Source organism: Pezoporus occidentalis, unplaced genomic scaffold (assembly GCF_034315485.1).
Source record: "Pezoporus occidentalis ecotype Australia unplaced genomic scaffold, CSIRO_AGI_Poc_V1 ctg10, whole genome shotgun sequence".
NCBI lineage: Eukaryota > Metazoa > Chordata > Aves > Psittaciformes > Psittacidae > Pezoporus > Pezoporus occidentalis.
Genome location: NW_026912779.1, coordinates 6,070,227 through 6,087,331, shown reverse-complemented (window position 1 = coordinate 6,087,331; position 17,105 = coordinate 6,070,227). Strand labels below are relative to the sequence as shown.

General features: G+C 44.8%; 1 protein-coding gene across 5 annotated transcripts in view; it reads left to right on the top strand.

Annotated features, from left to right (window-relative positions):
- PAK5 (p21 (RAC1) activated kinase 5) overlaps window positions 1-17,105 on the top strand; it is a 175,216-nt gene that overhangs the window by 146,106 nt on the left and 12,005 nt on the right. For all 5 annotated transcript variants that reach the window (XM_062610494.1, XM_062610517.1, XM_062610525.1 and 2 more), the window contains 2 exons: window positions 10,049-10,846; window positions 16,495-16,986. In XM_062610494.1, coding sequence (XP_062466478.1) covers window positions 10,049-10,846; window positions 16,495-16,986 — 1,290 coding nt within the window. The remainder of the gene's footprint in view (window positions 1-10,048; window positions 10,847-16,494; window positions 16,987-17,105) is intronic.

The window sequence follows — 17,105 nt, the reverse complement described above, 5'->3', positions numbered from 1 at the left end:
GTCATTACAATAAATGATAGTGAGCTTGGTGGTGAGCATGGTGTGCAGGACTAAAATGATGGGGCACTCTTTTATACCACCCACACTACTTTGGGGCTCCTCTCCCCATGAAAATCCCATGCCAACACCTTGCTGCCCCCTAGAATAAAATTTGCAAGTATAAAGACTTCTTAATGCGTATCAGCCCTGGAAAGACTCACACAATGTTGAGTGCCACCAGTTCCCAGTGCTAATCACATGTAGGTATATAATACTGACTGCCATAGGAGCAGTGTCAGCTGACTCCTCAATGTTAGCACTGTGTGGGAGACCCATGTGAACTGTAGAGGTGGGTTATCAGAGCTGAAGTATTTGGGGAGGAGGTGGTTGAGTGTTTGTTTAATTCTTGCAGTTTCTTGGGCTTTTGTAGAGAAAAGTGGGGTTTGTTTTCCTCACACCTCCCCCACATAAAAACCTGGGAAAATAGCAGTCTAAGCTGCAAATATTAGCTGAGGGACAACTAAGCTGCAAATATTAGCTGAGGGACAACCGGGTGATACAAGATTAAGGTTGATGATGATTGTCTTGGACTTCAGAACACTCTACAACCACTTAGGTTTGTCCCAAGCCCCTTTGGGTCCTCTGTTATCTCACCACCCTGCTGTTCCTCTGCTGATGTGAGTGAGTTCAAGGCGATGGGCAGCAGAGTCAGTTCACACCTGGTTTAAGGTGCATTTTTGCAATGTGTTTCACTTAGAAGGGGGTGATGCCAGAACTGAAAGAGGCACCAGGATGGCCACCACCCCTTGCTTCATCTCCTGTTCCCTGTGTCTGCATCATGGCTGAGGATGAAGAGCTGTACATAATACTTAAGGTGTCATTCCCACATCTCACCTGTAGCGCAGTAATCTAGGCACAAACCACTTCCCAAGCCCAGATTTCTGAGGAACAGGTTAGAGACACTGGAGCTTCATTGCTTTATATTAACTGCCCTTAATTCTTTCAGTTTTATTTGGACAATAAACCCGTTCAAGTGACACACAGCCCTGCCTGCAGCAAACGTTGGTCCTGGAGCTGTGACATGTCACAAGTTTCCAATTGGCTCCTGTCTTGATGTTACAGAACTAAAAATCAGAACTGTGTTTCTTAGTTCCCTTGGAAAATACAAAGAAAATCCCTCTAACACAGAGACACTGGCAGATGACATGAGAATAAGTCATGCTTAAGTCAATGGTCCTGCTGGTGTTATCAGTGGGGCTGGCCACAGGCTTTCCAAGTCAGTGATCTTCTTTTCCTGCCAGAAAATATGAATTGACAAAATAAGGAAGTTTGACATTGATGGACAGATTTTATCTGGAATGTGGACCAAAAAATACCATCTTTGGTGTGGTTTGATACAGCTTTTTGGCTTAGCGGGTCTACTTTGTGCATCGTTATGCTGAAACGATTGCCATCAGCCTTAAGAAAATACAGCAGCATTAAGAGTGCAGTTAACTGCAGTTAATGTTTTTGAGGAATTTCATCTTGTGGGACATTTTACTTTTTCATTCCATCTTGAGAGAAGAGAGAATTTGACGTGTCCTAAGTCCTATGAAATAGAAATTCCATGGGTTTGAGATTTCTCCGTTCCTCTCCCTGTGAAGTGCTTGTATAACTCATCAATAGTAGGTACACTAACTTTCTCACTCAAACTGAAACTTTCTGTGTCACATTTCACTCTCATTGTTGTGTGTCTGAGAGATCTGTGTACACATACTGCACGCAAAACTGCACATACCTCCTATTTTAAGCAGACCCAGAATGATTATTTTTGACATTTAATATTCTCTAATAGCATTTCAGATGACACCTAACAACCGTGTTCATGTATTTAAAAAAGACAAGAAGGAGAAGTTACAAGAATATGGGTATTTCAGTGGAATTTTTAAATTAAATGTTTTGTTAAAGTTACTGTATTTTAAAATGACAAAAGAATTGCTGGTGAATGTGATTATAATGAAATGTTGCTCTTGTTGGTATGGCAACTAACTTAAAACTGCTGCGAGGGTGACAAATTACACAGTGCTGTTTTAGTTAGTCTTTTTTTATAGTTTTCCATTATTTGGCTTTTGAAGAATTTTAAACAGCTGGCACTGTGTTGCTGTTAAGCATATTACACCTCTCGCAAACCTTTAGCTGAACCTGTATTTTGATCCATAGGGTAATATATGTTTTTCATTTCTACATCATCAATGTAGATCATCATCATCATCATGGAACAGGGTGCCCAGAGAAGCTGTGGCTGCCCCATCCCTGGCAGTGTTCAAGGTCAGGTTAGACAGGGCTTGGAGCCACCTGCTCTAGTGGAGGGTGTCCCTGCCTGTGGCAGGGGGTTGGAACTGGGTGAGCTTTAAGGTCCTTTCCAACCCAAGCCATTCTATGATCATCAGCTGTATCTTTCAGTAGTTAACATGTGGCCATGCCAATGTTCTCCCAGCTTCATTCCCATCCTGTGCTGTTGGCAGTAAATGAACGTGACAGTGTTGGTTGTACATTAGATGAAAGCTGCAGGTTACCAAGCTGAGCTCTCTGCTCTTCAGTGACTTTACTGTGCAGCAGTGCACTCAGAAATGTGGCTGCAGTGTAGACAGGCATATTTCAGAGGTCTCAGTGTAGCTGGTTGGCATCAGCAGGAACCTGATGACAGCAGCTCATCTGACCTGGTTAGTCCAGCCCCTATGGACAAGCCCTGTGAAAACAGTCAACCCGAGGCAGCTGCATCACTTTGTCAGGTAACACTTGCAGAAGCAAGAGGGAGACACTTTTGTACAGGTGGATTAATAGGAAGGAGCCTCTAGGACCCATCCTTTCTCCAAAGGAGAAGTTGTGAGAATGATTTATTCTTTTACTCTATTGAATTTAGTAAAGAGACGAGGGCACAGTCCTGGAATAATAGAGCCATCAGATAGCCTGGCATTATGCTTCCCAGGCTCAGCATCTCTAATCTGATACTAAGGAAAGCAGAATGGTTGGGGGACATCATGCAGAAAAGGTAAAACAGCCTCTCTGAGGGAGGTATTTCTGAACTGATGTTACTTGCAGTGACCTTCTCCCCTTGGAAAGCACAGTGTTGCCTGTGGTGAGGTGTTGATGCGAGTATCAGTAGCCTCTTCTGTCATAACACTAAACGGAAACTGTATGCTCTGCTGCTGTTAGCATCTGTCAGGAGGTGGAAAACTTGTCAAAGGGTAGTGGGTGGACAGAGCAAAGCCTGGTTTTTCATATGCAGTGATGTTTGAGTCGGCTCTGGTGATGAGCGCATCCCAGTCATGGCACATCCTGCAGCACCCCTGGGCTCATGTCTGGTTGCTTCTGCCTTCCTGCGTAGCAAAATCAGAGGTGGACTTGGTGGAGTTTTACTCTGGGGGGTTTCATTTGTATTTCTTTTCTCCTGTGAGTGGGAACAGTTCTAAGAGCTGTCCCAGACAGGAATTTCTGCATCTCCCAGAGAGGGGTTAGAGAAATTCATGATATAGGATTGTGGCTCATGTGCTCAGACACTTCAAGAGAGGGGGCAGGTGACATGGTTTCATGTTCCTCATTTTGCTGGGTGATTCTGTGATTAAAGTGCATGTTTGGTCCAGGGAGCAGAGACCCACACCTCCTCACTCAGCTGAGGTGTCCAACACTGGTGGAATTTGCAGGCCTCCTTCCCTGAGGGAGAAACTGTGCAATGCCAGAAACAGTTAATGGTTTATTATTATTATTATTTCTATGGGAGAATGAGAATGTATAGCGTTGGGAAGGAATTCCTAACAGAAATTATATAAACTCTGAGGCTTCCACTTATAAACCAAGCTCTAAATTACAGGCTTCAGGAAGAAATGTTCTGACATACTTTCCTGTGTTGTATATTCCTTGTGACTAACTCTGAGTAATAGCCATTTTGTAGCCAGATCAAAACTGGAGCAGATCCCATAGGACACTACTGGAGAATGCAGAGTGATAAATGACATCTCTTTCCATCCAGCACCCTTTCTCACCACGTATCTGATGAGTTCCTCTTGCAAAGGGCATGTTTCCAGGGTAGTGCTGGATGACCCAAGCACCCTGAACTTCCCACTTAGATTAATGTTTTATATTATTTACAGAATTATTATTATCTTTACAGTCTGAGGAAGTTGGGGCTGTTCAGCCTGGAGAAGAGAAACTGCATGGAGACCTCAGAGCAGCTTCCAGTATCTGAAGGGGGCCTACAAGGATGCTGGAGAGAGACTCTTCATCAGGGACTGGAGTGATAGGACAAGGGGTGATGGGTTCAAACAGAGGAGATTCAGGTTAGATATAAGGAAGACATTCTTCCCTGTGAGGGTGCTGAGGCGCTGGCACAGGGTGCCCAGAGAAGCTGTGGCTGCCCCATCCCTGGCAGTGTTCAAGGAGAGGGATGTGACTTCAGCACAGACCCAATCCTTAATTCTGTCTCCAAGACCCTTTTGTCCCAGAAATATAGACAGGACTCATGCATTTTCTTTTAAACATGGTCTTTTACCTAATGTCCAAGGTTGATGCACAAGCTCATCTGCAGATGGCAATGAAACACTGGTTGTGTGCATCTACCATGAGCATGGGAAGTACAACGTGCCATGATGCCATCATCAGGTGGAGGAAAGAGGGGATGGAGATACAGAAATATTTGTTAGTCCTTTCTCATTAATTGCACCCATTTGCATGCAATGGAGCATTCACTGGAGCACAGTAAGATCACAAGGATGACTCTGACGCCATCACTTGGAAAGGCGATTTTGAGGTTAGAACTTGTCCTCAAGTGAATATTCAGTGAAGAAAAGCCTTAGATGAAACAGTGGGCACACTTACTTGGAAACAGCCATCCTGCATCCCAGCTGAGCTTCCCAGCTGATGGGTTTTCAGCTGCCATGCTTTTTCTCCTTCATCTGTCATCCATTTGAGACCATGGGCAGGTCTTTCTCTTCATCTCCTATCTTTCCCTTTCAGCCTGGTCCTTGTGTCAGCCCTCAAGACGCAGCTCAGACTTCAGATTTAGCCCCACAAACAAGGGGAAAGGAGCACCTCATACCGGCCCTTGGCTGCAGGGGTTTTGCTGCACGTGTGGCCATCTGCAGGGGTTTTTAGGGTCTCCAGCTACTTTGAGGTCCTCTAAGGACTGTGCTTGGTCTGAGATCTCACAGCCTCTTGTCAGGTGAGAGCAGATCAAATGCAGACCCCTGACACCTCTTACACCCTTGGCAGCAGCTGTAAGACTGCTATTTACAGGGGAAGCTGGAATTTTCCTTCTGATATGATGACAAGGATCAGTTTTTCTCCCTAAGGTAGTTCTGTTCGCATTTGCTTACGCTGAGGAGTAAAATGTGGTGTCATGAGCTCAGTTTCAAATACTTTGAATGTCTTGCAACATAAGAAGATAAATTACTGACACATCCATCACTTACACTTAGATTACTTTCACCTGCTATGCTTTATCCACCTTTTCTTGAAAAAAAAATTGATTTTCAGGTATGCATAGGCTATGCTTTTTAAGTTTATGTATACTGCAGACGAGGGAAGAAGCGAGCTAGAAACAAAATCAGTTTAGGTCGACTGTTTATAAGGGTGGTATTTCCTATAAAAACCTTTCTTTTTCACCCTGCACATCACTGAGATTTAAAATCCTCATTGACTTCTAAAAGCACAGCTCAGAGAGGACAAAGGATGATATATTCTTAACGAGTGTGTGAAGTATAGTAGTTCTAAAGACAATAAATGCAAGGTCATATTAGGGCAAAACAGTTAATTACCCACTTCATTATTGTCAAGGTTAATACAGCATTTGAGTGCAGAAGCTGTTTTTCATCTCCTTTTGGAAACAAGGCAAGACAGCATTTCTTACAGACAGATCCATTATAGCTTATCACCGGAGGACAGACCGCTGCAGAAACGGCATGAAGGACGTCTACTGTCACCGGGCTCCAGAGCAAACGCCTTATGTGTCCAGAGAGCAATGGAAATGAGAGCTACAGCCTCAGAGTACTGTTCTTTAAAGCACAGAGATTGTGCCCTGTTGATTTTAATGTATGATGGAAACGGTAGCATAAAATTCCCTGCACTCCTTCATCTGTTCTAACATTGATCCCTCCTAAACTGCACAGCGCACTGAGAAACATCCTTTAATGAACATGAGGTATCGACTGTGGCAAATCCCATCTGTTTGTAGTGAACCCAGTGAAAGCTGCATCTTTGTGGAGCGGTAGGACCATGTTGTTCATGTGTGCTGGGGGTGTGGTGCAGGTTGCCATTACTTGGTCTCAGTAGTCAGAAACTAAAAGCTCATTAAGCTTAACCCATCAGCCTTTGTGAATAATACTTTGCTTTTAGCTGTTTCACCTGCAGCAACTATGAAAATCTCACATTTAAACATTTGGAGACCAGTCAGTCATTAAAAAATCAGTAAAAAAAATCTATATAAATAGATAGAGTATATCTATAAAAATAGAATTCCCTCCTTATACCAAAAGACATTATTCTTTTCATTTTATAAAGCCTTTAGAATCGCAAACCTTAGTCTAGTTCTATGAAAGAAACTACTAGAATAACTGTGTTTATGTCACTTTTGATGTAGCCTATTTCTGTTGCATTTTCTTTTAAGGTTTTTGTTTGCTTAAGTTGGAGCTACAGTTTCCCATCTGTAATTCATGCTGTTGTATTTCAGTCCCAGGAGGTTTTACTTCTGCTCACCAGTGCAGCACATAGCCTGGTGGTGCAGTAACCGAAGTCTGTATTCCCAAACCGAGACCCCAGCATCAACAATTCGTTCCTTCCACCTTTGAACCTCCTGGCCTTGGTGCTAACATCAGGTTTGGGAATGTGGGCCATGGTTATGGCAGTTCTCAATCTCTGGCTCCTTTCTGCCAGTACTGTGCTTCCCAGGAAAGCTGCGGGTGCTGGCAAGCCCCCAGCACACACTTTCTCTGTAGGAAATGACTTCAGGACAGGTTGACATGGTATAACGTGTTTCATCCTTCATAACATCATCTTTGATTTTATCATTTAATTTTTAATGCTCTGTGGACATCCTTACGAAGCAATTACTCTTGCTGTTACAGAATGATGCCCACTTTGGGATATTAATTTGGTTTTTAAGCCTAGTAAATTGTTCTGCCCACAAGGAAGGCACCCACTGTATTCCAGATTTGTGTATAAACTTCTTAGGTTCTATTCAGATAGAAAAATACCTGACAATATCACATATTTCATGGACTGTCAGTGGAACACTTCCTAAATTATCTGCTCTGTGGACACTAGTGATCTTTTAATAGGAATAACACTAGATGCTTCCTTGGGAAAAATCAAGCTTGTATAGGCTGTCCTCCCAGCCAGAGAGGCATCTCACCAGGTGTATGTCCTTTCATATAAGAGAAGTGCTTAAGGAGAAGCCAAAGTAAATACAAATACTGTTTTTATTGTTAATAATAAATTATTACCATAACTGATAGTATTGATAATTGTCAGTAATAAACCACTGACTATTCTGTAGGAAACATGACTCTGGAATAGGTAACTTTTATCCTCCCTTTGCACTGGCCCTTTTAGTTTACTCTTAGAGAGGAGCCTGAAGCAAATGGGAATGACAGTGTTGCAAGTCAGTGGTCATCCTGAAAGTGCTGGGAGAAAAGAGAAGGATTTTAGTTCTTAATCCCCTTAACTTCACCAGTGGGGATGAGGCAGCACTGAGGTCCCAGCACTAACCAAGGCTGCATCATCAGACTGGGACTTTAGTGGCAAATGCTTTTTCTGGAAAATCAGTGTTTCTTATAACAGCATTTTACTATTAATAGGTTTTTTAAACCATCCTAATCCCAAGCACGCACCTGACTGCAGAAAATCCTTAAAGTGCACGGCTTTGTCATCAGTGAATTCCCTGACCCATAAACCCTCAACTGCATTCTTCTAATACCTGAAAATCTTCCTTCTGGAGAGCATCTGCTTGAAGGAGCAGAGGGAAAACTCCTGTATCCAAAGAGGCTGCTCTGCTCTGGCTCTAAAGTCCTTTTGTGCAGGCACAACGGAGACTGCTGCATGAAACCTCTCCTTTGTGAAGGCCTGTCCCACAGAGAGTATTAAATTGGTGTTTTACTCCTTTGCATGCATTTGCTCAGGGGAAGCGGGGTGGCAGTTGGGTATTTCAATCTTGTTTTCAGTTATAAGCATTTCATTGTCAAACGTTGCTGGTTTATTATGTGATAATTAAATATGAATGATCGTGCAGTCATGCTGCCAAGGAGGCTGCAGCCAGATGAAACCAATTCCTCTTGTCTCGCTGAATGGCTTCAGAGGCGAAAGGAGTGATCTATTTGCTGTCCCTTATTTTTGCTGTCCAATTGTTTCAGTATCAGTAGCTTCAAAATAGCAAACTAGGCAAGCAATTAAGGACATAAATCAGAGCAGGGATCAGTGTGAGGTCAGGACTGCTTTGCTTATAGCGTGTTTTTTCTCAGCTGCTTTTTGCTAAATAACAGGGAAGTAAATTAGTGTTGATTTTGTGAAAAAGTGGTTTTCTTAGTGGTGAAATGCATATTTTGACAACATTTGAGCCTTTCAATCAGGAATTGAGCAGCGGAGGAGGGCAGAGCAACTCCTTTGTTGGTGTTACAATGTAGGGCCAGTGGCCAGGCTGGACTCCACAGGCAGCATCCAATATGCCATGGTTGGTGTGTGATAGGCCAGTCAGCATCTGATAGACCATGGTTGGCATCTAATATACCACAGCTGGCAAGCAACATAGGGAGGCTGCAGCTTACAGAGGCAACGTGGTCTAGTGTGAGGCATCCCTGCCCATGGCAGGGGGTTTGACCTAGATGATCTTAAGGTCCTTTCCGACTCAAACCAGTCTGTGATTCAATGACATCTCCTTGGGCTGACCACAGTGACTTTGTTTAAAAACTCATCAAGTAAGGTACAGCTGTAGATATTTAGCTGAAGTGACTCAGTAGAGTAAATTTGTTTTCAGTAGGGCTGCGCTGATTGATGACTCTGGCCCTTAATCTGTACATCTTATTCTTCAGAGGTGTTTATAAATGTGAAGCAGTGCTCAGTGGGAGTCAACTGCTGAAAACTGGATGCAACCACGTGTTACAGCCTTCTGATGGTACTAGCTAAAAACAGTCAGTCTTTCTTGAAGGAGAGGTGTAACCAAGCACTGCTCGCCTTCCATCCTACCCGGAGCACCAGTGTTTTGAACAGAAAGGAGTCGGGGTGGGCAGGGGGTTGTGGGCAATCAATGGAAACAACTTCCTATCTGCAGTGCTTGTCATCCATGGCTGGAGGATCTATAGAAGACTTTGCAATATTGGGATGCAAACAAGGACACCAGCACTGCCACCACATGGCATCTGTAATGTGGATGTCCCAAAGCCATGGTTATGCAGAAAGGTTTGCTGGAAGCTGTATATTGTAAGAAGGAGGTGTAGTTAGGTATTTTCCCATCTTTCCCAAGTGTCTTACGCCAAGTTACCTAAGAAGCAATCCCCAGTGGTAATTCTGCTACATGAACATATTCTTTTGTGGAAATCAACCAAACTCAGTGCCTACTCTCCTGCATGCTGCTTTTCAATCCAACAGTTTGTAAAGATAACATATAGAAGTGACCACTGAATGATTTTCTTTCAGCTTGTCCATACCCTGACAGATTCAGCCCACCAGTCTGGCTTGATGTAGACAACTGAATGATAACAAATATAAAGAAATAGTGTTTTTAAACATCTCTGCTGTTGGCTGCTGAACACCCACCTCTTAAACTGGGCTTTTTTTAGAGTGTCTTGGGGTTGCATGCCAAATCTCAGCTTATGATGTACACCGAATTTAAACCCTCTCTGTTTATTCCTTTCTACGTGTCCTGTTCTAAGTATTTACCGAGATACTCTTTTTTGGCAATGGATTTTCTAAGGTATGGGACTGAAGAGCATAACACATCCCTATGGGTATTTTGGGGGGAATCTCAGACTTTCTTTTTGCTGGTTTTCTTGGTCAGATATGAATGGAAAATCAGTATTTAATCAAAGCAATTTTTTATTCCCAGACTATTGTTCGAGGGAATAAGCCTCGAAAGGATACTTCAATCAACGGCCTGCTGGAAGAGTTTGACAATATCTCAGTAACACGATCCAATTCCCTGCGGAAGGAAAGCCCTCCCACCCACCACCAAGGAAACGCAAACCATGTGCCAAGGCACCAGGAGGAGAATGGTTATATCACGTATTCCCAGTACTCCAGTGAGTCAGACACTACAACAGACTATGTCGTGGAAAGGTATCGAGACAAGACTGTTTACGGGGAAGAGCTAGACAGGTACTACAAAGGGAGCTATGCTGCCAAGCAGAACGGGCACATGATGAAGGTGACGTCCCGGGATGTCTATTACTCAGAAATGACACCCCTGCAGTCAGACCTCTCTAGGTTCCTTCCAGATTACCATGCACACCTGGAGACAAAGCCCAAACCACTGGAATATGGCGGCCTAAAGCTGGAGTATCAGAGGATCCCCAGTGGATCCTCCCTGGACTATAGAGATCCCTTTCCTTACACCCCATCCCGAGCGTCAGTGCAGAGCGAGTGCCCCAAGGAGAGGCTGGAGTACAGCGACAGCGACTGGGGACATGGCCTGGGCAAGGATGACTACGACAAGAGACCAAAGTCATCCTATGTGGATCCAGCGAGCCCTCAGCCAACGATGAGGCAGAGGTCCAGATCGGGCTCTGGTCTGCAGGAGCCAGCCATGCCCTATGGAGCAAGCGCCTTTAAAGCACACCAGCAAGGACATTCCTACAGCTCCTACACCTACCCCCGCTTGTCGGAAACCGCAGCAGGCATTCCCAAGGTAACATGACATCCCCAGCTGCCGGGGGTTATACTTGGGATTCCCAATAATCCCAACTTCTTTGGCAGTTTTTATAGCATTAGGAGTTCAGACGCCTGTGCAGATCTCATTGGGAGCTGAGAAGCTGGTCTGGTTTGTATATCAGATACTTTTGTGTTTCAGTTGTGACTGTGCAAGGCCAAAACCTCTGTGTTTTAATACTTACATTGTCTTTATGCTATATTTATATTGCAAGGTTTAGTAACCCTTTGCTGCTAATAACAGTAGGGGTTTACCCCTCTCTGCTTTGTTTTTCAGCAGTGAAATTAAATCGAAAGAGCTTTAGGAGTGAAATTAAATCAAGGGAGACATTTTAGATGTAGTTTAAAAAAACGGGCTAAGGTGCATAATAACGTTTCAACCATGATATGTACAAGCAGCTCCTCTGCCCAAATCTGTGGCCTGCTTTGCCTTTTCTAAGTCACATATTACCCACACAAGCTGCCCTGCCCTACTTGCAACAGTTTGCTGTAACTGTTGGTTCAGTGAATAACGCTTTTCTTACACATCTAGTCACATAGCTACAATGATGACCTGTTTAAACATCTAATACTCTGCGAGAGATGTTTTTCTTCAGTGTAGATTGCATTGAACATCACTGAGTTCCCCTAGCAACGGGCACCAAGATCATAGCTCATTTTTGCAGGGCTGAAACAGTGTTGGGTTGCTGTGACTTACAAAGGGGCTAAAGTAGGTAGCTTGTTAGGTATGAGATCCACTGTGCTGTTTGATGATGATGTGAGTGGTACATTTTCTTACTGACTCTGTGCACTTAGAATGTGGTCCTGTCCAGCTGCAGACCCAGAAGAAGTCCCAGGTCTCTGCAAATCCACTATAGCCATATGCCTTGCTCAGGCTTTGGCTGCTTTAGTGATCCTGGGGTGCAGTTATCATTGGTGCCCCTTGGTAAAGCGAGAGCAATGCATTTTTATTGCACATTGCATTAAGCACAGAGCTAGGCTTTGGATGTCGAGGGTAAATCATGGGGGGAGTGGGAAAGCTACCAGGTATCTTTGTGCCTTTCCTGAGCTCAGGGAGTGGTGGGAAAGATGCATGTGCATAGTAAAGTGTGTGCCAAAGTGTGGCATTAAATATGGATTCTGGAAGTTGTGCAAAAAGCCTGGGATGCACTGCCATTTCCTTCATTGAGAGCAATCATTTTGTCAGAGTTTAGAAAAGAGGACAAATGCAGTAATTCATGGGCTCTCTTGTGCCTGCTCCTGCCAGCTTCACAGCATTCAGCAGGGCTGAAGACAGAGGTGTATTTTACAGGACTCAAAGCACTCCAGACACTTAGAAAAATATCCCATTAAAAGGCACTAACAACTTCCATAAAAAAACAAGAAGATGCCTCCGTGCAAGATTCACTGTGAGCTGTTCCTCTCCTGAGAGCATCAAAAACACTCCCACAGCCTTGGTGTACTGAAACTTGATGATTCACTGTTAAATGCAGCAGTTTCAATTCCCAAACCCATCCACAGCTCCTGGAAGCGAATAGCAGTTTCTTGTCTTGGATGATTGCTGAAGGATTTTCTTTACAAGGAGACATTAGTAAGATAATGGTTCACCAAATGGGCTTACTAAATGAGAATCAGGTCTCAGATCAGATATTTTACAGGTGAGATTGGCTCTAAAGTATAATTAAAAGAGGGGAAAAAGTAAGCAGTGAAAAAGTCTGCAGGCACAAATGTGTGACTTCAGAATGCGTGTAATGTTCGGTTTGGCTGGTAGCTGTGAAGAGCAGACTTCAGTGGCATTAGCAGGTGAGAAATGTCAGATAAATCAGATGTATGCTCTGTTTCATCATCAGCGATTTTAGAGGCTTAACATCAGAAGACTTCCATTGTGCTGGGCTTGGCCACTGCTGTGCAGTGGGACCATGGAGGGGCAGGAAGCTGGAGCCTCAGATTTGGTTCCCTCCAGTCCCACCCTATGTTACCCACCTACTCTCCTATTCCTGCAGGCTAACTTCAGTAATGCTTGCACGGGGTCACAGCATCTGCTGTGTTACCCTCATGATAGAGAGAGAACTCAACATCATCACGCCATTTCAAACTCATCCCACCAGACCTGCTTATTTTTGGACGCTTTGTACCTCATGTTTCTTGTTACCTTCCTCTTCATCACAGGCAGCCCTCTTGACTTTTTGCACTGGCTCCTATTAATTCAAAGCTCCTTTGCCTGTCATTTTTCAGTAACAGCATTCCGTGACACTGTCCTATCCCTCCTCCAAGCAGATGTGATTTCTGCTCTCTCTTTCACTGCCTTGTGCTGCTGTAACATAGCTGGCACTGTGTGTTCTGCAGACACTTTGAGCCAGGAGGGCAGTTCCAGCCTGGTGAAGGCAGAGCCAAGCCCTTACTATCAGAAACCCTCTCCTGTTTTCCCTGTTTTCTCATTCACATGTCAATAGATTTCCGTGAATGCTTGGAACAGGGAGTCTTGGAGATTTTCACAAGTGAAACAGAGAGTAGCCATTCTGTTTGCAACCTCCATGTGATTTACAAACCATCCCTCCAACATATTTTAATTGGGCAAAGTGAAACCTCATCAAACAGAAATCTATTTTATGTTTACTGAAGGGTGAGCCCATGTCACCAAGGGGCTTGCACTCCCCTCGGGGGGTATTAGCTGTGCCTGCAGGGCTGTGGCTGCGGTTTCTGCCGCAGTCCCACTGCAGAGTCCATGGGGACACACGCGTGGATGAAAGGCTGCTTGAGGAGAAGGTACCCCTTGAGAACAAGCAGTTGTGTTTCTTCCACATGCAGAACAAAGCAGGCATCGCTGTCATCGCAGTGGAAACCAAAATGAGTTTAAACATGGTGTTACATCCACCTTTTAACAACAAAAAGACCCAGCTGCCGACGCAGCAAGCCAGCAGCAGCAGGGTATTGCCTTGCACCCGCGGCACTGTGATGGATGTCGTGTCAGAGCTTCAGCTGCTCCTTTGACCTGATCTTGAATGAGCACAGGGCTGGTTTCTTCTTTCCTTTGTAGTATTTAAAGAATTCCCTTTCAATAGGTAACTGCATTCGGTAGCAGAAATAGAATTAACAGTGGGATAAAGCATGTTTGATTTTGCCGTGATGTGAAGCACTGCGCCAGGACACAGCCTCAGAGGAGAGGTTCAGATGGTTTACTCATTACAGCTCCTGGTTTGTTTGTAGGACTTCAGGGGGTTGTGAATGGGCTTACATTGCACAGCAATGCCAACCCCAACAATTCTTAGCCAGCACACCAAACCCCTGAATTTTCACTTTAAAATTTCACTGCAGAATCCACTTTTGCCAATGCATTAGGCTCAGAAATATAAAACATGGATAAAAACTCAAATAATTCATTAGTGTGGATTAATCCAGCTTGAATTTCTGGACAGGGCTTTCCCCATCTCAGTAGTTAAAAGAAAATGGTGTGTTTACAGCCAGAGCAATAATTTATGTATCCCTATATGCACAGATATATAGGACAGGGCTAGACTGAGTTCCCCTCCCTCCACCGAACCATCTGAGCACTTTTCCATGTTAATTAGCTTGGCAGATGTAATGTCCTTCATGAAATCCATGATGTCTCTGACCCTCTTCTATTTTATGGCTACCCCTGCCTGACTAGTGGAATTATGGCTGTAATCATGGATTTTTGCTTAAATAAAGCCAGCATCCTAGGAAGTGGCTGTACAACACTGGTACGTGCTCGCTGGATGCTCCATATAGCTGGTAGCTGTCAGTGTGCGAGTCTCAGACGGAAGCAGACTCCAGCTTCCTGTCTCCAAGGGAAATCTCTGAGCAGCCCCTCTGGAGAGGCATTCCCTTTTCCCTGCTAAACCTCACGTGGAATGAAGAGACAGGCATGCCTGGCTCATGCGTGAGGTAGGAATAATACTGCGCTCGGAGGCAACTCCAGCTCGAAACTCCTCCTCGCTGTGCAGCAGCCTACAGTGATAAATTGATGCTGCGGCAGATTTTTGTTCTCTTTTTTTTTCTGCAGTCTTAGCACAAAATGGTCAAACGATGTTCCACCGCAGAATTCAATTTCACAGTTCACTTGGGTCCTTGATTACACTGCCAAATTCAGATTAATGTGCATTTAACTAACATGGATCAGGGACTCCTGGCCGGCGCCCAGCAGCAATAGTAGCGACCGTGAGCTGAGTAGAGTTTGCTGCTCTGTCCACCCCTGTGCTCCACCACCAAAATTGATTGATTAAATGAACTCATTGCCATAATTATTTGTAATTGTGCTACATCATGAGCCTGTGTCAAACCACCCCCTGCCCTGAGGTGCTCCACTCCGCGGCAGGAGTCACATGTGTTGTATTATAAATGGGGGGATGCTTTTTTGCAGGGGGAAAAGGAATGTGTTTTGGTTTTGGATGCGGATTTTGGTCTTACATCCTGTTTTATTCTCTTGTTTTTTAATTTGGAGAGAAGCAAACTTACATCTGTGAATGTGAAGTATTCATTTTCTTTCGGTCTAAGAGGCTTAGAAAAGCTTGGAAAATAAAAAGGAAGAAAGGAACCTACAAATTAAAAAGGCCTCCCATTGGGATAATTTCCTCTGCAATTGTCTCTGATTTCGGCTGAAAATTAGTGGTTTTGTGACACTGCAGTTAAGTAGCGTGTCACTGTGGAAAGTGATTTAAGGAATGGTAAATTGAATTAGGCTCCTCGTCATACTCATGTATGCAGTCACTCAGGCAGCAGCCGGTAGCAGGGCAAGGCAGGAGATGATGGGCTTTCAGGGTAGAAAGAAGAGGCTGGGTCATCCCTGAATTGCTGGAGGAAAGCATAAGGAAAGGAGCAGGGCTGAGACTCAAAATGCAGGAATTGGTATTTGAAAGGAAGGACACAAATTGATCTCCCTGTCCCCTTAATGCTTGCTTCTGTTGGGTGCTGTTTGGCGACTGCAAGGAAGGTACATGTTCATGCAAGACTGCCCCTTGTCATACAGCTTCTGGGGGTAACAAAAGGGTAGATTTAGGTTAGATATAAGGCAGAAGTTCTTCCCTTTGAGGGTGCTGAGGCGCTGGCACAGGGTGCCCAGAGAAGCTGTGGCTTCCCCATCCCTGGCAGTGTTCAAGGCCAGGCTGGATGGGGCTTGGAGCAACCTGCTCTAGTGGAAGGTGTCCCTGCCCATGGCAGGGGTTGGAACTGGGTGATCTTAAGGTTCCTTCCAACCCAAACCATTCTAGGATTCTGTGAGACTGGAATTTGCCAGAAGGCTGCTGGTTGTGAAAGGGTTGAATCCTTGGATGAAATGGCCCGGGGAGCTTGCAGGGCACTGCAGATATGGAGCAAATACACTTTTTGAAGCTTACTCTTTAATTAAACAAAGATTATTGTATCTACAAACAGCTACCTGGGCAGAAGAATGGAACTGAGATGCACCGAAGATCTTGAAGTTTTTCCTGGCCTCATTTTAGTTCTGATGGAAACACAGCAGCCCAATTGTCTAAAAGTTTCTTTTCAGATACAGGGCAGCAGTGTCATGCTGAGAACAGGTACATGTGCCAACATCACTGAGGACCTCTGGAAATGCCGAAAGTGAGCTGAGATGGACAACAAGCAGATGTGTGTTTCACCCGTGTTCACTTGTCTGCTTTTGCATTGCAGGTGGATTATGATCGAGCTCAGCTTGTCGTTAGCCCAACGCTCTCCGGATCAGACACCTACCCCAGGGGCCCAGTGAAGCTACCTCAAAGTCAGAGCAAAGTCAGCTATTCAAGCAGCAGCTACCAGTACCCTCTGGTCTACCACAAAGCATCCCACTATCACCAGCCACCTCTCCAGCCCAGCTCTCCCTATATTTCCACCGCCTCCTACCCCAGCTCCCCAAGTATCACGTCAAGTGCTTATCCTCCACCCAGCTGGGGATCCTCCTCAGACCAGCAGCCCTCCAGGGTGTCCCACGAACAGTTCAGAGCTGCCCTGCAGCTCGTGGTCAGCCCCGGCGACCCCAGAGAGTACCTGGACAACTTCATCAAGATCGGGGAGGGCTCCACGGGCATCGTCTGCATCGCCACCGAGAAGCACACGGGGAAGCAGGTCGCTGTGAAGAAGATGGATCTCAGGAAGCAGCAGAGGAGGGAGCTGCTCTTCAATGAGGTGCGTTGTTCTGGGTGCTGGGGTGGCTTTTGTAGGTTCAACAGGAGATGTGGTTCAAATGGCAACCTCAGGAGCAGCATTAGTACCTTTCTAACAGAGGTGGTGAGCCTCACGTCTGT